The sequence below is a fragment of the Protopterus annectens genome, chromosome 4.part0, assembly GCF_019279795.1.
Source record: "Protopterus annectens isolate FY-2018-M chromosome 4.part0, PAN1.0, whole genome shotgun sequence".
Lineage (NCBI taxonomy): Eukaryota > Metazoa > Chordata > Ceratodontiformes > Protopteridae > Protopterus > Protopterus annectens.
In genome coordinates, this window is record NC_056733.1 from 684,392,659 (window position 1) to 684,416,077 (window position 23,419).

The 23,419-nt window shown below is 41.3% G+C and overlaps 1 protein-coding gene across 2 annotated transcripts in view; it reads left to right on the plus strand.

The window, feature by feature from the left end:
• The window catches only part of LOC122799527 (P2X purinoceptor 4-like), a 1,302,595-nt gene that overhangs the window by 153,535 nt on the left and 1,125,641 nt on the right, over positions 1 to 23,419 (plus strand). The window contains exon 1 of one of the 2 annotated variants that reach the window (XM_044068650.1): positions 2,709 to 3,097. The exons of the other annotated variant lie outside the window; for it this stretch is intronic. Coding sequence (XP_043924585.1) covers positions 2,829 to 3,097 — 269 coding nt within the window. The 5' untranslated portion in view covers positions 2,709 to 2,828. Of the gene's footprint in view, positions 1 to 2,708; positions 3,098 to 23,419 lie in introns of those variants that run through there. 2 annotated transcript variants of the gene reach the window in all.

Below are 23,419 nucleotides of genomic sequence, written 5' to 3' on the forward strand. Positions count from 1 at the left end.
TTTGCTGATGAGGCACATCCGGCATACCGTTGAAAGGCGGGAAAGTGTGAAAATAAAATTTGTAGCCTCGAGTTACAATGTCCAACACCCATTTGTCCTGGGTAACCAAATGCCAATTCCCGTTGAAAAGTCCCAGTTTTCCACCCAGAGGAGCTGCCAGCAAAGCAGAGTCCGGCAGCCGAAGACACAGGTCATTGGGTCTGCTTCCGAAAGGACTGACCCTTGCCCTCCCCAGCAGAAGGGGTAGAGGAACTGAAAGACCTAGAAGTAACAGGGCCCTGAAAGGAAGCCCTACCTCTACCATGCCTCGACTTGCCTCTAGAATGAAAATCAAGAGGGAAAAGACCATCCCTTAGCAGGCCAATTCCTATTGAACTTAGGAGGCTGAACCTGTAAAAATTCCTTAACTGTCTGCATAGATTTAGCTTTTTCCTCCATTTTTTTCAAAACTAATTCCACAGGAGGGCCAAAAGAACATCAGACTGCAAAGGAGCATCCATAATACGAGCTTTAACATGCTCCGACAAGGACTGACCTTTAAGCCAGGCATGTCTGCGAACAACAGAACTAGTAGCAGCCACCCTGGAAGAAGCTTGTAAAGCATCAAAACCACACTGCAGAGAATGCTTCCCAACCTGGTCTGAAGCATGCACTAAATCCTGAAGCTCCTTACAGTCAATACCTTCAGCTAAAGCATCCACTTTACATTTCAATTGACTTAACAAAAATTCTGATACTTGAGCATATGAAACTGACAATTCAAAGCCCTCATAGCCAAAGTAGAAGAGGTATACAGTTTTACCCCACCTATCCAGGGCCCTAGCATCTTTGTCCAGAGGAACTGGATTCTTAACCACAGAGGCCTTAACGCCTTGGGGCCTTGAGAAATAGTTTCAGGATCAGCTCTAGGGCTCTTAAACAAGTACTTGTGAGCTTCCGGAACCCTGTAGTATCTATCTGGTTTAACAGGGGCAGGAGGCAGAGAATCTGGGTTAAGGGCAGCCTCAGAAAACACATCCTGAACAACATCCAGTACAGGAGGAATAGCCAAGGGCCTGTGCTGAGGCAAAACAAAAATTCTCTCAGCCTTTTACGAGAATCAGAATAATCCTGGCCCTCCCATTTGAAATGTTCACTCATGGAATGCAAAGTTTCAGAGAAAGAAAAATCTTCTGGAGGGGACGCAGAGGGAGAAGCATCCTCAGCTTCCGAATCAGAATAGGGAGGGAAATCCTGAAGGTCTTCCACAGAGGAATCTGACTCAATGGAAGACTGAACCAAACCCTCCAACTCTGTCTCTACCCTGGGCCTCTTCTGAGGGGGAGGCATGGAACCCCTAATTAAAGTAATCAAATCTTCAGCCATCTTCAACATGTGCTTCCTAGGAGCTGGACCCTGGGGAAAAGCACCCGCAGGGGCAGATTTAGACTTAGAATGGCCTCTGCCTAGAGAAGGAGGAGGCTTAACCACCCTACGAGGGGAGGGAGCCACAGACAACAGAGGAGCACCCTCAACCTGGCCTAACAAAGGAGAAGCCACCCCCTGTAGTAACAAAGGCTCCCCTTGACACTCAGGCACACTGTCAGAAAGAGCCACTGAAGCAGCCAGTGGTTCTACAGGACTGACGTCCGGAGCGGACGCCTCATCCTGCTTGGACCGCAAAGACTTTTCTTTGCGCTTCTTAGAAGAGCCAGTCGTCGGAGAATCCGACGGCATGTTGTAATTACAACGCTTTACCAAACACAAGCCTAGCACAGTCCAACCGACGCTTTAATAGTACGCTTATTAAAAGTAGCACAAAAGCGACACCCAACAACGTCGTGCTCAGGCCCTAAACAAGGAATGCAGAGTGAATGGTAATCCCTATGAGGAATCTGTTTCCCACAAGAAATACAGTTATTAACTTTGTCTGACATCCGACAATACTGAGACAAGAAAAAGACAAAAAATAAAATGTCCCCAATGGGGTACTTAGCCCAACTTGGTCTCCGGTCTGAAACTCGAAAACCGACAATTCCAGAACGCCGAACGGCACTTGCAAATTCTGCTTCTGCTCAGGACCATGCGGCAAGAAAGACTAAAGTTATGGTGTCGGTCATGTGCATTTATACTGACACCACGTCAGTCTCGGGCGCCATGACCGACACCATATCTAGCCCTTTGGTATTCGGGCCGATGGAGGGCAGCGGAGTACCCATTAGTCAGGACTGCAGCAATGGGAGACGACGAACATCTAAAGCTGAACAGCAACATTGAATTTCTTTCCTTAATCATCATTTCTGTTCAAGCCATCATTGGGTAAAAAAAATAAACTTAAAAAGCACTTTAGAGCATATATAAAGTTATGGCTTCTTGAAAAAGCTGAATAAAAAAGGTAAAATGTGAGAAATGGAAGAAAAAAAAGTATGGAGGGTGTGTTTTTTTTTTTTTTTTTTTTTTTGGAGGGGGCTGAAACAGTAAGCAATGCCTAGGGTTCCATTGCACATTAGTTCTCCCCTTTACATAGAGTTATTGTAATGTATCCTTGTTACACCTAAATGCCAGTAACTGTAAAATGTCCCTTTGTGAGATGGGCCAACACAGTGTGGTATGTATGCCTGTTGTAATAAGATCATTGTAGCTACAGGTCAGTCTGTGTGTACTACTCCTAAAAGCCTGCAGCATGAACTAAAAAGATGGATAGAAGTGGTGGCAATGACATGGTGATACTTAGACTGAAAGTGCCCAAGGGCCCCCCAAAATGCTTATACCGGCCCTGATTATTACGCAATATATTGCTGATTTACACTCAGCTCCGCGGTAAACAGATTTGCTTAATCAGTAACTGAATGTTACAAGCGACAGACAGTCATATGACTACTTCAGGCAAACACCGCACTGTGGAAAACCCAACACTCCGGCAGCTTCAGCAAGTAACTTCGGAAACCTCCTTCAGATACCAATCCGCAACAGCAATGGCTTCAGGGGGTACGTGTTGTGGGACCATTTCTGGGTTTCTCTTTGAATATGATACACAGAAGATAGTACTGATTAAAAACCGGAAAGTCGGACTTATGAATCGGCTAGTCCAGTTGGCAATTATTGCATACGTTATTGGGTAAGAGTCATTTTGTTGTGAAGAACAATTGCAAGTCTCTGTAGTTTGATTGTGCTGACAGTGTTGCTGGGCCATCCTCTTAGAGTGTATGTTTTATCTAGAAAGTTATATTTTGTGTCCAGTATCGGCTTGAAAAGCATTGGTTCTTTTTAAACAGTTCAGTCTTAAACTGGCTTGAACGGAATGATTCACGTTGTAGGTAGGAAAGTACGGGAGCATGTTAACTATGAGAAGTTTTCAGAGGAATTGTATAACTGTTGTATAAAATACAACAGTCCTGGAACTTAAGTTTTCTTCCATACTGGGCTCGCGTTCTTGGAGGAGGCGGTAGGTAGGTATCCGAAAGCAACACATTTGAGGATAAATATGCTGGAAACACCTTCCTGTGTTGTAGTGTTTCGAAAGCGCGCAACAGCGTTTAATTGAATATATACGGTCTTTCTTTTTGAAACATAACTTGCTCTGAACGGAAAACCCCGATTGAAAAATGTTAGCAAACAACAACAAAATAATGCGCATTTAAACTTTTTAAGTTTTACCCCCTCCGAGTAAAACAGAGGGCAAAACACGGTTACTGTTAGCTGTTTTGTGAACTCAAAACGAAACGAAAAATAAGAAGGGATGGGGATGTTCTTGACAAAACCCTCCACCACAGACTTGTCCACTTGTTACAGAAAGGACTCGTGCCCTCTCACCTCAAGTAATTTGGTTTAGTAGGCATTTTTAATTGTTGAAGTCTCGTCCTTTTAAATACTTGTTTAGGCTTTTACATTCAGACACTTGAGATTTACTATTTTCAGTGATCAATATCTTTCCAGGAAAATCATTTGTTATTTCTAAACATATAGCTTTAGTCCAGTCAAATCCTCTGACTTCATTATTTTTTATTAATAGCTTAAAAGACGAGCATCATAAAGTTCCCATTTCATCTTTTTTGTTACATGGGCTGGCTTTGAACATTAAAAAGGTGGTGACTGCAGCCTAGCTGCTTAAAGTTACCGGTTTATAATGCATGCAGTGCTGCTTACTGCAGCCTAGCTGCTTAGTTACCGGTTTATAATGCATGCAGTGCTGCTTGTTACATGCAGAAATAGAGTAATAGAATGTTGCATTAATGCTTCACTTCATATGGCGTGACCATAGCTAATATTTTTTATCTTGGTATGTAGTGAAATATAATTGATGAAAGTGCAATAGGGAACTGCCATGCTACCAAATAATATCGACATTGTTGGCAGAACATATAAGTGCTGAAAATTAATTATTAGTTCCTTGGTTGCTAGGCAGTGAATTTGAGGTTCAGTGTACAGATGGTGTTTAACAGCAACCAGGTGGAAGCATTTAAGTCTGGTTAAGCACAGGTTCTAGTTGCCTTTTTTGTAGTTCATGTAAGATATAATGGATAGGTGGTTGTCAATAACCACTTGTTAGGAAGTTAACCAAGATGGTTTTAGATAACTTCTCCCTTAAAACAAAACTCTAGGTCAGGTTACCTAGTTTGACCGTAAAAGTTTCAACCCATTATTGTTCATAGGTTCGTAGTAGGCTGTTGATCTAGTATACCATATGTAGCCTAGCCAATAATCCCACCAGTTTACTAACGCATGAATTAATGCAAGACCCCAATTCAGTTTGGCCTCTTTCTGTAAGAGTTAGAAGGGTCAGACTAGGCATCAACTTATGATAGCCCATCCAGTCATCTGAGTTATGCTTTAAAAGGGTCATGCAGCTACTCTGCTTCACCTCTGGTGAGTCTATTCTTTAAAAGCGGTATTCTCTGTAAAAGATATCTATTCCACCAACATTTACTGTTTATATTCTGGTGGTAGTTTAGGTCTCTCAAGTCATTGTTTGGCTTCGTGGTAAGGTTTTAAACTGTAGTGCAGATGTTTTGGATTCAAGCCCGGTGGTTAGTTTTGCCTGGTATAGCAGCATACACTTGTAATCCTAGCCACTTGGGAGGCAGAAGTTGTTTGATAGAGATACATGGTGTGATAGGCCAAGAAACAAAGTTGAACCTATAAAAGTGGGTGTTGTGCTATGAGTTTTGTGGATGTGTACAAGGTTACATAGGACTGAATCTTTTGAGAGACTGTAAGCAAGGTAGAGATTTAGCTAGTAGGAAATGAGAGAGAGAGAGAGAGAGAGAGAGAGAGAGAGAGAGAGAGAGCTTTAAGGGTAAAAGGAAAATGTGCCGTTGAGATGCATGATTTTTTTTTTTTTCTGTTAAGGAAACACTGTGGTGTCATGTGTCTATCCAAATGTGTATCAAAGTAGGCATTATATTTTGCTATTGCACTGGTGATGGAGGAGAAGAATGACATCATTGGATCTAGACAGTATGTTCCTGATGATTAATCTGGCTATATAAAAGGATTTAGTAACAGCAGTGGTCGCATGGTACCCAAGCCTCTAATGACCTAGTCACTTTTTAGGCAGCTGTCACTTTTGTGGATATGAACAGGTCTGCCCAGGTTTGCCAAATGTTACATTTTTTTGGCATTTAGTTTGAGGCAGTGGACCAAGCACCACTTGCTGGTATAAGGTATACCCTCCTGGAGAATATGCAAGTCATCTGTGGTATTTATGATAGCATTGAGTATGGAGTCATTCCAGAATTCATCATCCCCAGGCCGCTGGTCTTTGCCTTAACATCAGAGAAGTAGACACCAAAGAGGAGTAATTCCATGACCTATCCTGAGGTATACCCCTGGTAACTGCTGTTTTAGTTGGGAGTGTGTCTGCGACTGTAACTGGCAGGGTTCTGTCAGTGAGCCAATTGCCTATCCAGTGGATAACAAAGGGGTTTACATTTAATTGTATTAGCTTATCGATGATGCCAGATTGTGAAATGGTATCCAATACTTTGGCCAAGCTCAGATATGCTGCGTGGCCCAGCTTACATGAGTCTGTCTTGGTGACTTCATTAAAGAATACCAGCAGGTTTAGAAAAGAGGAAGGATCTGCATATAGCAAACTCGTATTGATTAGGGTCAATGTCCTTATTTATGAGGTCCATAATGATGTGCTCCATTGCCTTTACAGATTAAGTCTGGTAGGTCTACAGTTGCCTGATTCAGTCGTGGTCCCCCTTTGTGGAGTAGTAGGACTACAGCATTTCTCCATACATCTGGCATGAATCCATTGTAGAGCTTGAGACAGAATAGAGATAATGAGGACACAGCCAGGAAGTGATTAGTGCTGACAAGAAGACAACCTGGCATGTTGTCAGAGCCCACTGAGTTAGTGTTCTTAGCCTTGGACAGAGTGCTTAGGATTTGCTTCTAGGTGATGTTTGATGAGGTAGGCATGCTAAGATTCTGTGAGTAATTTGCAGCAATAGAGGGTAAAACCTAAGCTGAATTTATCCACTAATAATTTGGCAATGTTCTTGGTGGGTGGTGGTGGTGATGGGGGGGTGTCAATATGTAATGTTATTTTGTATTGACTCTTGAGCATTGCTGGTTGTTAGATTCCTGGAAGAGTTGAAGAAGGCTTTATGGTTTAAAATTCATACTCTCTTGGAGGATTCAGTTTAATTTTCTTTCAATGTTCTTTCTTGATTACATTGAGCTCTTCTCTAGCTGATTGGTGTCAATATTGCTTTTACAGACTAGTAGTTTCTTTCTCTTATTGTAAGGTTTGATACCGAGTTTCCACCAAATGAGTTTGTTCTTGTATTTGTCTTTTGAGGACTGCGGCCTTAATGCTAGCTTGGTGGAGGGCAAATAATGTCGGTGAAAATCACATCATATGATGCAGGGTCATCTAGATGAGAAAGATGTTCGAATTTCATCAGGTCATCAGTTAGCTGAAGCAGATTTGCCTTGGAATAAACGGAGAGATTTTGAGAAGAATCTGATCTCTCACGTAATGTAAATGTAACTGCACGGTGGTCAGATATGACTAGTGATTTGGCAACTGTGGGCAGTGAGCACAGAGGTGTCTGTATTAGAGCAATGTCTAAAATGTTTGGGCCCTTCATTGGGATTTGGGCTAGTTTTTCCAAGGAGCTGGCATTAATGCAATCCAAAAATATTTGTGCATGCTTTGTTTGTGGTGATGCAAATTCCTCAGTTAATGGAGGGATAGTTGAAGTCACTCAAGGATAATGTTAGGCTGAACACTGAGGAATGTCAGTTTAAGTGCTTTATGGTCTGCTGGTGTCATAGAGGGGTGGGTATGATTGACTACTGTGTGTTACTGGGTTTTATTTATCATAATAAATGTGTGGAGGAGTCTAGGTCATTGTTCTCTATTAGGAGTCCGGAAGTGAAGTGGTTTCTTAAGAACACTGAAACTGCTTTATTGCCATCCCTTTAGAACATGGGCAGTGCTGCAGGTTTATTTCTGTATTTTAATCTCTAGCTTAGTTCTGTTTTTGTAAATGTGAAGGTAGCATACTCTGTACATGTGTGCAGCTTCTTCACCAAGTTGGGCACATTTTAGACTGGATAGTATGCCTGGTAGGGTAGGTACAGTAGAGTGTTGATATCTGAATGTTGATTATCCGAAATGTCAATTATTTGAAACGCAGCCTGCCAAAGTTTTTGGGTCTGAATATGTATACGTATTCACTTGTCAGTGTTTTTTGAGCTTGTATACCGCTCGTGTGTGAAAAATATTCTTTATTGTCTACTGGAATCGCTGAATGGTTGAAAAGTGTATTCCCTGCGGACAGAAAACGCAAGATTTTAGAAGATTTTTTTATCCAGTTCAATAAATGTTTAATTATCCAAACTACCCTAGGTCCCAATTAGTTTGGATAATCGACTCTCCTGTAAATGTAATGAAGGCTACCTTTTCCTCATTCACCAAGACTGTTTGCTTGGTACATAAATTTGTCAGTAAGAGGGGATACCTTTTAAGGATATGTTTTTTGCACAGTGTAATTTTACCATGACAGCTTTCTCTCTACATGCATCTCTTACTTGTGTCCTCCAACTGCATATCTTATCTTCACTGAGTACCCCATGCCTGAGATGGGAAAACCACCTCTAGCATGACTCATTTCCTATTTACACAGCTCAACCCATGAAATAATTGCCTCCTCCTTTTAAAGACTCCTTGACTCCTTTTACGACTGCATTTGAGTCCCTGCTTGGCTAAAATTCTTTTTGTGAGATTATGGTAGTCTGATTACTGTCAGTGTAAAATTCAGTGAAGTGCTGGATCTACCAATGTCTGATACACACACTATCATTTTAATTAAAACACTAAAGTATCTCATTTCTTGTAGGTCACTGGTACTTTTTCTTCCACATACATTGCTGGTATGCATTCCTTGGTAATTGATTTACATTAACTGTTTAAAAAGAAGCCTGGATTTTAGGGCAAATTCTTTTCCTTATTTGCATTTTATTCTTTTTATTTTGTGATTATATAGCTAGTATTACAAAGTGCTCTTTAGAACATGAAGCATGTATTTTTGCTCTTGCTTGTTCCTCCTGTAAATCAGTGTAACGTGGTTAATCGCTCAAATACTTTGGCAGGTAAGGAGTAAAATAGCATCTTAAAAACTGGTGAGTTTCATGTAATCTAGCAGAACTGTTGGGTATCTAGTTTAATTGGGGTACATGTTTCATGCTGGGGGAATTGGCACACTTACCTTACTTTTTTCCTCCTTGTTAGGAGGCAGTCTGTGATTGCTTGATATACCTCCTAATCTCTGTAGTACACAGCATCTCCATTACTGCATTATGACCTGTAGTGATGTTTCCTGCAATAGAGGGACCCATTATTTCAAACTGCCTTAACCCTGTACTCTCTATATACTCATTCTCGAAAGTAATCCCTAGAGCTAGACAGCATGTCCCACAACAGCTAGACAGCATGTCCCACAACGGCTTTTTATTGAAGCACGCACCATTTGTTTTCTCATGTCTTAGTCTTAACTATGTGGTCTCTTTTTTTTCTTTTTCTTGATTTATTGTTTGTCAACATCCTGGTCATTAGATATGATCACCTTGGACCCTTGTGCTATATATTCTTTGTTGGGTTCTGGTACCCCAACTCCAGGGTTTGGTGGTGCTATATGTAAATAATAACTTGCTAGGTCATTCACACGCTGATTTCATCCTTCCACTTTTCATCTCTTCCTGCTGGATTGGTTGCTTCAGAGTCTTGTGTGCTCTGCAAAGAGACTTTTCTCTCCCTTGCAGTGCTTTGACAATATTAGCAAGGAAAATGATGTCTGGGCATTGTGTAAGGTCTGACTCTAGTAACCCCTCCCACCTGGTTTTGGTCACCACTAATACTGTCTGTGCTCTGTCACTGAAGTTTTCCATGTATTGCACCAGTTTGTGGACCAGCCACAGGCTAATTAGGCTGTTTGTGCATCGTCTGTGTAAGACACCATTGACCAGAAGCTAAAATAGGCTGGAGTTGCAATATATTTAGTAGTCATCTGGTCAAGAGCATTTTGTGTGTGAGAGAGGTAATGTTTGTTTTAATGTGGCATACTTGTCAGTTTGTTTGCTGCAGTCCAGAAAAGGTAACTGGTTATGCTCAAGGAACTGCATGAGAGTCTACGTATGTACATTCTGCAAATTAGGATTTGGCGGTAGTTGGGATCTCTGAGGAAACAAGTGAAAGAGCTAAACGTGGCATTTTACAAGGGGTGTGTGTGTGTGTGTGTGTGTGTGTGTGTGTGTATATAATATATACACACACACACACACACACTTGGAGGGGGGGGGGCAGCTCTATTCCAAGTACCTGTTGCAGATAGGGCTATAAATTGAAACAAACAAGTGAAATTTGGAAGGTACAGTAGTTAGTAAGGAGTGTGTATTTATCTTCAGACACGATTGGAATAAGCACAAAATAAATGTTTTGTGGTGACTGGAGAAGAATTTCTTGGGATTCCTTCAATATACCCTCAGTCATTGCTTAGATATGATGGTCCTTCAGTGTATGTCAGGTATTCCATTTGAACAAGCCATTAGTCTCTTTGGAAGAACCACGCAGACATTAGCAGGTTTTATTTATTAAAAGGATAGCTCATTCAAGCAGGTGTTGGGCAAGCATCTTTATATGTATGCTAGTTCAGTAAGGGCACTCGTGGAATGATCACCGTAATTAAATCACATAGATTATGAGCAGTCTGCAGACCACTTGTGCCATTTTTAACAAGTCATTTTTGTGTCCTACTTTCTTTCTTGCTTAGCTTTTGGACAAAGCACAGCACTGTCCTTGTATAATATGTGAAGGATGTCGCAGACATGGTTACACAGCCATATGTAGATGGGGCATTGAGGGGGTTGATTTGTCTGCATCTTTGAGTGACACTTCAGAGATTAAATGTATTCATGCCCCCTGGGTGGCAGATCTTCCATAATGCATAATAAGAATATAGTCAACATGTTTTGTAGTATGTTACATTTCTATGACTAGCCAAGAATTATTTATTTTTTTGCTGCTGTGATGTTTTCTTGACAGCATGTAGTAGTGACATGTTAAGTAGATTTATCTTATCTCAGAAACGTAATTACTTTATTATACAGCAGGAACTTCTTATTGTAACAATTGTTAATGTCTGTTATGTACTTTGCAGATACAGATTCTAGATAAAGATTCTAGTTGTCTACTGATGTACTATGTTCTTCATCTGTAAATGTTTGTAACTGTTAATTGCCATGTTGATCAAATTAATTGCCATGTAAATCCAATGCAACTACTGTCTGTATATTTTAACTGTAGAGCTTTTCTCCCTGGGCCTCCACTGAAAATGGACCTATGTCCAGTCGGACACTCCCGGTCAACAAATGTAAATAAAATAATCTTGGTAACAAAAGTGGAAATTCCCGTAAATGGCATTGTACATAATGTAACTTTGATTAAGTTATTTCAGGAAATATTTAGCTGTATTAAAACATCCTGTTGGTTATGTTTCAATTTATTTTTCTGCTGTGATGTGTTTTCTTGAGAGCATGTAGCAGTGACATGCTAAAGGGATTATTGCAAGTTATGTGGCTTTCTTTCACTGTTAAGTGTATGGCTGTGTGGTATTTTTCATATGCTAGTTATGCTACAGTAACATGTGCCATGATCTTTAGCAGTACAACATAAGAGCTTTCACCAAATGTAACCTCTTGTAGGTTGTAAAGAGGTGGAAGCCTCAAATGATCATGGTGATGAATGCTAAATCACCCAAGTACTTGTAAACAAAGCGGAAGTACCTTAAAATGCCCGCACTAGCAAACATAAAAAAATAAAAAGCAATTCAGTCTCCCATAGCTAGTATTCTTATGGTAGCAAGTCAACATTGCTTTTATTACAGCTTTACAGTAAGTGATATTTATTGCCTTCAGAAGGCACTAGTATAAGTGCACATCATGCAAGCCTTTGGAAATGGCAGTGAGAAGGGGGGGTAAGAGTGCCTTCAGAAATGCAGGTGATACTTGGAGTGTTTTGAAACGAGTGTCATTGATGAGGCCTGTGGATTAGCTTTACAAATATTATTGCCATAGCTCGTCATGGTGCACAAAAATTTAACTCCAAACATCTAAAATGGCAGTATTATGAGAGAATGCTGTATCACTATTCGTTTGTTGTGATTTTTTTAATACATTAGCGTTCAATGTACATTGTAAAATTGTCTGCATTGTTCTGTTACTTGAATAAGTAAGTTTTGGAATAAACTTCCCACAGAACTGACCTCCCTAGGCTCATGTCACCTTTTCAAAAAACAGATTAGAAATCACTTACTAAATCACTGGCTATGCCCATGCTCCAATCCCGACTGAGCTCAGCAAATTTGTTACCCTCTCCAGTCCCCTCTTTTGTACCTTCACTCTTTTGTTCAAAATTCTGATTGACTTCCCCTCTGACCATCTGCTTTCTTACTCTTGCTTCTTTTATCTGACTTCCTATATCCTTCTACCTTTTGCATTCATCACTACCTTTGATCCCCCTCTCTTCTCCTACTGGCTACTCCTCAGCTTTACTATGCCCTTAATATTAGTACCAAACTCAAACTGTACTTTTTCCACTTTCTGCTTACATCATTTCTGCTTTTTCTTTCTCTCTAACTACATAATAACTGTTACACTACCTGCTTTCATAGTTAACACTGTATATTAACTGTATCTTGCTTTTTGCCAATGCTTGATTTGTTGTTTTGACTAGTGACTACTACTACTACTCGGCAACTAATACACTAGCACGGATCAGGAACTTACTCAAAATTATTTTTGGTACCAAAAAAGACAGGGGACTTCAGGCCCATTTTGGACCTCAGTTCATTGAATCGTTTCGTAAAGAAGTCCAAATTCCGAATGGTCACTCTTCAATCTATTCTTCCTTTGCTGGAAAAAGATGCATGGATGTGCTCCATAGATCTCCAGGACGCTTACTATCACATTCCCATAGCTCAAGAGTCCAGGAGACATTTACGCTTCCGCCTCGGAGCCAGTCATTTTCAATTCCGAGCACTGCCCTTTGGTCTCACCACAGCCCCCAGGGTGTTCACCAAATGTCTGGCAGTGGTAACTGCTCACCTGAGAAGTCTGGGATTCCAGGTGTTTCCTTATCTAGACGACTGGCTCCTTACTGACACCTCCGAGCATCTACTACTCCAAGCGCTCAAGAGCCACGTTCACTTTGGGCCGTTTCTTGGGGATCACGTTCAATTTGCAAAAATCTGTACTACAGCCATCTCAGCGTATTATTTTCATAGGCGCAGACTTAGACACAAAAAGAATGCGCGCCTGTTTACCGGCAGCAAGAATTCAGGTCTTACAAGATCAGGTCAAATCCTGTCTCCCCCTACAAAGAGCCCCGGCCCATCGTATCCTACAACTGTTGGGCTCGATGGCGTCGACCATACTTTTAGTTCCCTTGGCCAGACTTCACATGCGAATTTTACAATGGCTACTGTCGGTTCAATGGTCCTATCAGGAACTTCCCTTGAACCACTTAATCATAATCACGGAAAGTTGCCGTCGAGATCTACATTGGTGGCTTCTCCAATCAAATCTCAACCAGGGGCGACCCTTTATACCTCAACGTCCCATTGCCACTGTGACTACGGACGCCTCCCAGGTAGGGTGGGGGGGGTCATTACCTGGACAGGTCGGTCCAAGGCACATGGCAGATCCAGGAAACGCATTTGCATATCAATGTCCTGGAGATGAGAGCGGTACTATTGGTACTCCAAGCTCTCCATCACGCTCTCCCACAGGGCCCGATTACTATCCTATCCGACAACATGTCGGTGGTGTGGTACATAAACAAGCAAGGTGGAACCAGGTCTTACCCACTATGCAGAGAAGCCATGAGACTTTGGCACTGGGCGGTAGCTACCAACCGCTTTCTAATGGCAACGCACATACCGGGAAGTCCAATGTGATTGCGGACAGATTAAGCAGGACCATTCTTTTACCCCACGAGTGGTCCCTCAAACAGAGTATAGCTGCGAAGATCTTCGACAGATGGGGTCTTCCTTGCTGCGACCTGTTTGCCAGCCCTCACAATACGAAATGCAGAGAGTTCTTCACACCGTTTCCTTCTCAGGGACAGATTCCCAGGGACGCTCTGACTCACATTTGGCCCCCCGGTCTTCTCTACGCCTTCCCTCCGTTCCCCCTCCTACCGAGGGTGATACAGAAGGCCATTTACTTGGAGAGCGAGATGATTTTGATTGCCCCGCACTGGCCTCATCAAGTTTGGTTTCCCTTCCTACAGAGGCATGCGATAGAAGGTCCATGGTTTCTGGATCCGGTGCCAGACCTGTTGACTCATCAGTCAGGACGGCGTCATCCGTCTCTCAGGTTCTTGAAGTTGGCAGCATGGTTACTCCACTTCCATCCTTAGTCCGAGACAATGCTCTTTCGCCGGACGTGGTCCACATACTGTCTTCTCATAAACCTTCCACCATCAAACTTTATTCCAGTAAATGGAAAAGGTTTGCCTTTTGGGCTCAAGAACGGGGTATAGATCCTCTCACTGCACCTGTATCGGAGGTTCTGAATTTTCTGGCCTCCCTTTTTCAGTCGGGCTCTTCAGTTTCTACCATTAAGGTTCAGTTAGCAGCGATCTCTAATTTTCATGCTTCTTTTGAACCTTCATTGATGTCTCACAAACTTTGTAAGGCTTTCCTTAAAGGGGCTTGGCTCCTTAGGCCTCCTTTATCTCAGCCTGTCCCCCCTTGGGATTTGAATATGGTTCTTGCTGCCCTAACTGCCCGTCCTTTCGAACCAGCTGCTACTTGTGATTTAAAATTTCTGTCTTGGAAAACGGCCTTTTAGTAGCCATAACATCTGCTAGGCGAGTTTCAGAACTTCAAGCTCTTTGTTCTGATCCTCCCTATTTGATTTTTCACAAGCATAGAGTTTCATTGAAATTAAACCCTGCATTTATACCAAAAGTGGCCTCCTCTTTCTGTATGCAACAAACTATAGAACTCCCTGTCTTTTTCCCAGAATTCTCCAATAACGCAGAATATACTTTGCATCAATTGGACGTACATAGACAACTACGTTTTTATTTGAATAGAACCGCTCAAACGCGAAATCAAATCAATTGTTTGTTTCCTTTGCAGTGAACAAATTGGGTCAACCAGTAACAAAAGCCTCCATATCTAAATGGATTAAAGATTGTATCATTTTTATTTATTCACAGGCCAATAAAGACCTTCCCTTTCCAGTCAAGGCTCATTCTACCAGGGCAATGGTTACTTCCGTAGCTTTTCACTCCAAGTTATCAATAGATGATATTTGTGCTGCAGCAACCTGGACTTCTCCGCACACTTTCATTTCTCATTACAAATTGGATGTGGTTTCTCGAGGCAGAGCTTCCTTTGGTTCCACAGTTCTCAGGAGTGTTTTCCAATGAGCCACCCGGGATGTAGGTGCTAGGGACGCTGTCCCATCTGTCATGAATGTAGAGATAGGATCCCATTACATCTTTTAGTTATGTACTTACCATAACTTTGGATGTATGGGATCCATCTCGCCTACATTCATAAGTACCCACCCTCCTTCCCCCTTCCTTTTGGATTTAGAGGAGCTGTAGTCCCTCTCTTCTTGGCGTTCTTTCTTGAAGAACTTTAGTTGGTTATTGTGACTACTAGTTTTTCTGTGTTTGCATGGATGTATGAAAGCGAACAAACAAGATCTGGGGAAGCAGGTGTAGTGCATCCTGGGATGGGGAGTAGCCCAGCCAATGAGAGACTTCGTGCTAGTGTATTAGTTGCCGAGTCGGAGCCGATGGATCGAAAATAAATTTTTAAACTGTAAATTTTATTTTATGATACTGGAGCTTTTCTCCTCAGCCCTCGGCTGAAATTTGACATGTCATCTAGTCAGACTAGCCCAGTAACACTGTATATGCGATTGTACTTGGCTTTTTTGTCATTATTTTATTGTTAGTTTATGAGTGACTTTTTAAACTGTAGTGTTATAGTCTGATAGTGGAGCTTTTCTCCTCGGGCCTCTGCTGAAAATGGACATGTATCCAGCCAGATTAGCCCGGTTAACAAATGTCAAATAAAATAAAATAAAAATAAATAAAAATAAAAAAATGGGAAGCTGAATAGATTGGTGCAGAGTAAATGTGGATACCACTTTAGAGCATAAATTAAGTTTAAGTATTCTTCCTTATAGAAGACTATTTAAGGTGCTCAATACACATTAATAGTATTATCCCTAAAGTAGAAGCAATGTTTCCCCAAGTTATAAACTTCAAGCTATTGAAATTGGCTTGAAAGCAATAAATGTTAGCGTTTTTTTACCCCATTTGGATCCTAAGAGGGGACCACTGAATATCGTAAATGTAGAATAGTTTTGTGCTTTTTGACTAGTGTTCTTGTAGCCAAAGGAATATTCCATTGAAATGAAAGCAGAAAGGCCTGAAAATCTACCTTAATTTAACAACAACAACAAAAAAGTATATGCTAAACAGACACTGTATTGTAATGACCTGAACAGAAATACTTATTCTGATCCTAAAGGGAAAATGTAGCTCCTTGGTCATCCTAAAGGGAAAATGTAGCTCCTTGGTCATCCTAGAGCAATGTATTTTCTTAAGATGATTGTGTAACCCAGTACCATTGGGAATATTTTGACCATCAAATGACTCATTTTCATGGTTTGACTGAAAAGAAAATATACCTTAATTTGAAACGTGTTGCGAGAAAGAGAGGGGCAATGCTAATTTTAGCATTTAATGTGACTCTTAAACTTCTGAGAGAGAGAGAGAGAGGATTAGATCTGATTTATGAAAATTTGTGACTTACTGTGACATTAAAAATACTGGATCATCCGAAGTGCAGTAGGCAAGGTCTTCAAAGTACACTTAAACCATTAGTTGCCAAGTAACGGCAAATGTCTTTCACTCTGAGGGTGCAAATGCTGCGACTAGGCATTTTATAGAGAGTGAAGTCAATAAGAAGACTTTTTAGAGACTAAAAAGGCCAAAAGCAAGGTAGTAAACTGGAAATGCAAGTTCTTTGCCCTGAATTGTAAAACCTCCTGAAAAGTGGATACAACGGGAATATGCAGCTAGGGATCCTGCATGTCCAGATTAACAAGGTGAGCATTTTGTTGAAGTACAGATAAAGATACTTTGTACAGAATGCAAATTCAACTTATTTTATAAACCTTTTTTTTTTACACTGTAAAGGCTATTTGTGACCGAGGCGCTAAGAGAATTTTATTGTGGCATTAATTCATGTTTGGTGAACGGACGAGAATTTTATTGTGGCATTAAATTGCATTTGGTGAATGGAAGAGCAGAATTCACTGGTTTTCTTCTTTTGTTGTGTGGATTATTTTATAAACCTGTTCAGGTTTGAGAAATGCATCATAATCTACTGAAAATCCAAACTGAAACATTTAGAATCCTGTATTTGTTTATGCTTCCGTATATTTGCAGTTGACCAGTAGTCGGTTGCAATGGAGCGGACTTTAATTTTTTCGAATGATCTTTCTTGTGTGCTTGAAACTGGTATGGGAAATTAGCTGTTAAGTAACAGACTGAAGATGTTGGTAATTTTTAGGAATTTATTATGTAGAGGCTTGGGATTGGTTGCTTTTATTTGTGAATGTTTTTTGACTTGTGTGATGGCTTGCAAGTGAGCATCAGGGCTAGGGTTGAGCTATAAAGCATGGCCTGTTATTAGGTGTCATTTTGAAGATTGCTGTCAATTCCGGTCTGCTTGAGCTAACATTTTAGATGTCTTTAGGATTTCCTAAATAAGAAGAATAGTCTGACTTTTGTGTCTTTTAGGTTACTTACTGAAAATTAGTTTTAAACATTCTCTTATTAATTTACAAACATTGAAAACCGATATCTAATGTTAAACCACAATAAAAATAAAAGCTAGCTTAATTAATTTGTTTGGTTACAGAGATGGTCTGAGCAGTGTAAGACCCCTTTTTTAGTGGAGGACATAAACAGGCAAGCAGATAAGTAACAGTGACCATTCTCAGGTGAAAAGAAGAAAACTGTTAGTGATGTGTGACAGTTTTTTTTAATTTGTAGAGAGAGGGGGACAGAGTGGGAGCTTTGAATGAGAGTAGAAAGATTATGGTTAGGAATAGTGTGAAGGAAAGAGATTAAAGGGAAGATTATTTGGGAGGAGAGGGTAGAAGAGAAGATTTTTTTAGTGTTTGTGAAAAGGTGGAAGTTGAGTAACATTTGGGTGCTTCTAGATATATCAGTCAGTAGAGTAAAGGGAAGACAGTGTTATAGGAAACCTATTGAAGAAACGGGTATGATGGAAAAGTTTAGCCAGGAGAAAACAGGAGCAGAGCCAAAACATTAAGTAGGTAGTAGTTGTGGGAGGATATTTGCTTAATAGTAATGGGGAGGGAGTTCTTATAGCAATAACCCACGCCTGGGTGTGGGTAATGCTAAATTTACCCACGGTTGGCGTGGTTTGGTCCCGAGGGCGAAGCCCGAGGGACCAAACAAAGCCAACCGTGGGTAATTAGCATTACCCACACCCAGGCGTGTTATTGCTATTATTATGACATTATTTAAGAAAAGAAACTGTTACTTTTCTTAAATAATGGCATAGTATAATGCCTGTTTACTGCCCTTCCGCAGATGTCTGGCATCCGGCAGTTCTGATGTACCGCGCCTGCGCAGTACATCAGAGCTGTGAGCAAAGGAGAAAGCAAGATCTCCGTTGCTTTTTTTAGTGTTCGCTATGTTAAATGAGTTTAACATAGCGAGACAGTTTTAAAATAAGCAACGGCTCCGTTGTTTATTTTAAACTGTCTCGCTATGTTAAACTCATTTAACATAGCGAACACTAAAAAGCAACGGAGATCTTGCTTTCTCCGTTGTTTTAAAGCACTGTCGCTATGTTAAATGGGTTTAACATAGCGAGACAGCTTTAAAATAAGCAACGGAGATCTCCGTTGCTTATTTTAAAGCTGTCTCGCTATGTTAAACCCATTTAACATAGCGAGACAGTGCTGAAATCGAAGTTATACTAATGGAAAAAAGTCCGGGCGACCGGACCTTTTTCCATTAGTATAACTCGCTTTACAACGGGCACGCTGGCCAATCAGCGTGCACGTTTTGGGGGGATCATGGTATAATAGCTGTGTTTTTGTTAACCAATTTAGATGACCAAATTCTTCTAAGTTAAGAAAAGGCCTTTAAGATCAACCTCCGGGTCAATGACTTATAGTAACATCCAGATAAAGAGCAAAATTAAATTCCTTCTTGCCTCCCTTGTATAGCCCCTTTGCTGAGATGCCCCAAGTAACCCTGCCAATGGCTCTAAATATATTGTAAAGAGGGGGCAGCCATGCCTGGTATCTCTCTGGAGAGTGAATTTTTCAAATGATTCAGTATTTATTTCATACTGGCCCTTGAGCCCTGATTTCCCATGTGTTGTCAACAGAAGAAAGTCGTTTGAAGACAAAAATGATCCAGAGTCTTGCATAAAAATGGTCTGTGTTCTCTATGAAATACCATCTCAGAATCAAGTATCATCCCGTATAATTTAGTACTCTGGATACACCAGATTCTTCTCCTCCTCCTCCTTTTAATAAACTAACACTATATTTATGATTTCTATTTTCCAAGCTGCTTTGAGTTTTATCATGGCCTACAGATTTGGCCAGTGGGAGTAGACTAATGACCTGCCTCAGTTCTTCCACTAAGAGCATTACCCAAAGTCCTGAGTTGTCCATGGCCATTCTTTGTAGCTGTCAAAATTTCTCAATATTCTTTCCTATTTGGAACCCTGGGGTATTCCAGAGAATACAGTTACTGATGATGATCCCTAAAAGCCTCCTTTATCGGTAGTGATCTCTATATAAACAGGTCCCCACTGAGGATTTGCATCCTGCTTCAACAAAACTTAGATCTGTTCACTGTCGCCAACCTGAGTGCCAAAGGCTACTGTGCCTTTTGGATACTGTGGCATCTCTCTTCCTGGGTGACTGAAAATCCAATTCTTGATATAGCTTGCCCAGTTCTAACATTCCTAACTTTCTGTCTTCACCCAGTTCACCCCACCATAATTTCAAACAGCATGCTCACTCTCTCACCAGATTTACCTCTCTGTCCAGACATTGCATTTGTACTTCCTTTAATCTTCCCATGTACCCTTGCAAAGCAGCCCAAGAGAACCATTGAATACATTCCACCAGGTGAGGGGACCTTTCTGTGTTTTAGGGAAAAATCAACTCCTAATTGTGAAAGTACAGTATCACACCAAGCTGTGAAATAAGGGGAGCTACAAAAGGAGACCTGGAACTGTCAGTGCGAAAGGAGAATTTTTTTCACCTCTCTTAATACTTGAAGTCAAGCTAAATGATCAGACAGAGAAACGGCCCAGTAACCTGAGAAAGATTAAAACAGCACTCCAGATCCAGTCTGATGCGGCATCAATCAGGCCAAAACTGGTAGGTATCAAAGGAACCAAAATATTGCTTATTCATGGAATTTGAAGAACCCTGGACCCTGCATACTCATTTTGTGGATCTGCTATTGGATTTCAGTCATCTACTAAAGGCTATGATTTCTACCAGGATTTCCCTTTAACTGATCCCACTGGCTGGCAGGGGTACTGAGGCCCCTCCTCTCCTTTATTGCCTCAGTGACATTGATTTTCCTTTTATCTTAGCCTGGCCCACAGGACTAAAAATTGCATGTATCAAACAAACCTCCCTTGTTTTCCTTCCATTTCTGCAGATTGAACTGCCAGACACAGTATAACCAAGTTTATCCAACTTAAATGAATCCTCCTTTGCATGGATCACTGAATTGCCACCATCTGAAGCTACTATTTTTCTCAGACCCACAGATATCTCTGACATCTTGACCAGGTTTAACAACCCATTTATGTACAATAAAACAGCACTTTTGTGCAGAATCCAGACTAGGGTGGTGGTGGTTTCATCCTTTGCAGAATCCATTTAAACCATCATTGTTCTTCCCTGCTCCCAAAAGATAATCCTGTGAATAACTAAAACCAGAATGATAAATTAGTCATTCTCCCTTCTACCCAGATATTTCTTTGAAAAACTGAAACCAGAATGAAAAAGAGAGGGAAGGAGAACATATTTACATATAACTGAGAAAGGTTAAAATAATAGTCCAGATCCAGTCTGATGCTATACCTAGCACTGGAAACGAAACAATTGTTTTAAAGAATTCTCTAATGTACACTGTGCACATGTGACCATAGGTAAATTTACATTTGTCCATTCCTTAAGCCCCACTTAACTAAAAGCAAAAAGTGAATAGTGGAACATTTTAACAAGATCGTAGGAAGCTAATGGCCCTAGGGCTGTTACAAGCCTAGCCAAGTTACGCCCTTGTTTCCATTATCAGCACCTATTGCCCCTGTCCAAGAAAGACACAGGTGGACCCCCCGGGATGAATTTATGGTTACCCATCCAATCATCCAGATTGTGCTTTTGAAGACTGCCAAAGAGGTACTCTGCTTGATATGAATTGGGAGCCTGTTCCACAGGTGCAGTAACCTCTGCAAGAGAAACCTGTCCCTTCAGCAGGTTCTATTAATGTCACATACCGGGTTAAGGTCATTAAAACGAGCAACCTGTGAGCCATTGGACTTATGGATAAGCAGCATTTCCAGAAAATCAAGAGTCCTAGATTGCCGTACACTTGAGGCAGAGATCGTCTCGGAGTCGTCTGTATGAAACTGATCAATGTGACAGTGATTTTTAGCCGATCCACGTAGGACAGATGCTGAATACCTTGAATTCTCCCTGTGAGGAACTTTTTTGTGGTCTCTTCAGTTGCTGCATGTGCCTGAAAAGGTACATACCAAAAGGGGCATTGTACTCAATTATTGGCCTGATGAGGGAAGACTGCAGGGAGATAACTTTTTTTTATCTGGAGGCAATGCCCTTGTTCATGATATGAGCAATATAGAATGCTCTTCTTACTACTGTGGAGACATGGTGATCAAAAGATGGGGGTGCTGTCAACATGTGTGCCCAGGTCTCTCACCACTGTGTATGCTTAGGGTATTTCTGTTGATGTGGTAGTTAGCAGGAGCATCATTCTTACCGAAAGGGATGATATATTTTTGTTTGCATTGAGTTTAAGGCCATGATTTTGGCACCAATCATTTGTTTGCGTAAGACCCTTTTGTAAGATGTTGACATTGTTTGGGGAGTCTATGACAACTCCCATTTTGTAGTAATCGGCAAACTTTGTCCAACACAGACCTTTAGTTTTTGCTAGTACTTTGGAGAAATAGATTCCAAACAGTAGAGGTCCCAGGACTGATCCCTCTGGAACACTACTGGTTGCACTTCTGCTGTTGGAGGTGAATTCCCCTATTTTAACTGTATGGGTTCTGTGGGTGAGCCAGTTAGTGACCCACATAACGATATAAGGGTGGATACCTAGCTGGGTGAGTTTGTCAATAATACCGGAGTGGGGAATAGTCTCAAAAGCCTTGGCCAAGTCCAGGTAGGCTGTATGCACAGTTGTTTTTCCCCCTCATCCAGGGCTTTGGTGACGTTTCGAAGTCTTCCAAGTTTAGCAGGCATGATCTCCCTTTAACAAATCCAAACTGAGTAGGGTTAAGTGTTTGGAGATATATCTTTCTTGATATGGCTCATAATGATTTGCTCCATGACCTGGCAGATAAGGCTAGTCAGGCTAGCAGGTCTGTAGTTCCTAGGGTCGGTGGAAGCACCACCCTTGTATAAGGGAATAATGGTGTCAGGTTTCCATTCAGTCAGGACAAAGCTGGTGCTTTTACTGTGATTGGAAAGAGTACCCAGTGGTGTTGCTAAACCTTGCTGGAGCCCATGTAGGGCGCAGCCTGGGATGTTATCAGATCTCATAGATGCTGTGTTTTTGGCCTTGGAGAGAGCATTTATGACCTGCTCTCTAGAGCAACAAGGTGGGGGACAATGTCGTGGGGTATGTATGGTGGGGACAGGGGAGTGAAGTTTTCACAGAACCTGTTGGATAACAGGTTTGCTATGTCCACAGGCTCGGTGTTTGCGGTATCATTAACTACCAGTTCAGTGCAAATCTAGGTTTAACCTTTTAGGGTACAGATGTAACTGAACACCTTATGTTTGTCCTTGGTTGAGGATGCTAATCTTCATTCGTAGTTTGCTTTGGAGGACTTCACAAGAATTCTTATTTGCTCGTTTAAGCTAAGGAGGGAATGTTTCCAGTTTAGGGCATGCACCCTGTTACTTTTTGACAATTTCTTCTTATTGTAAAGCCTGTTAATGGCAGTTGTCCACAAGGCAGGTTTGGTCTATCAGGTATGGCTGTGTGAATGCAGTTATACAGGTGTTTGTAAAAAGCATTGGTGTAGGACTTGGCATAGTTGCCAGTTGCATCTGAGGGAGAAGGTGCAGTGAAGCTGTTTATGCCATCCCTTACAAGGATATAATCTGCTTTGGAAAAATGTTTTAGTTGCTGCTGGGGTGGGGTGGGGGAGTCCAGTGTGAAAGTTACTTCGAATGAGACTGATTTGTGGTCAGATCTGACAATGTAAGACCTCCCAGTGGGAATGCTACAGTGGTCCCCCACATTGGTAAGCACCAGATTCAAGATGTTGGTGCCCCTAGTTGGGGTGTCCACCAGCTGGTCCAGAATGTTGGAGTTAAAACTTGAACTTTTGGGCAAGTGAGTTTGAACATGAGTAATTTAAACAGTCAATGGATGTGTAATAAAAATCACCCAGGACCATAGTGTTTGGACGTATCTTGATGGATTCCAGTAGATCCAAGTAGGCAGTGAGTGTATTGATCTCGGAGGGGAGGTCCTGTAGCTGGCAGTGACTTGAACAGGTGTCCTACCAACAGTTAGTTGCACCTGCAGTGTCTCCAGGGAATCGTACTGTTTAACCAATCT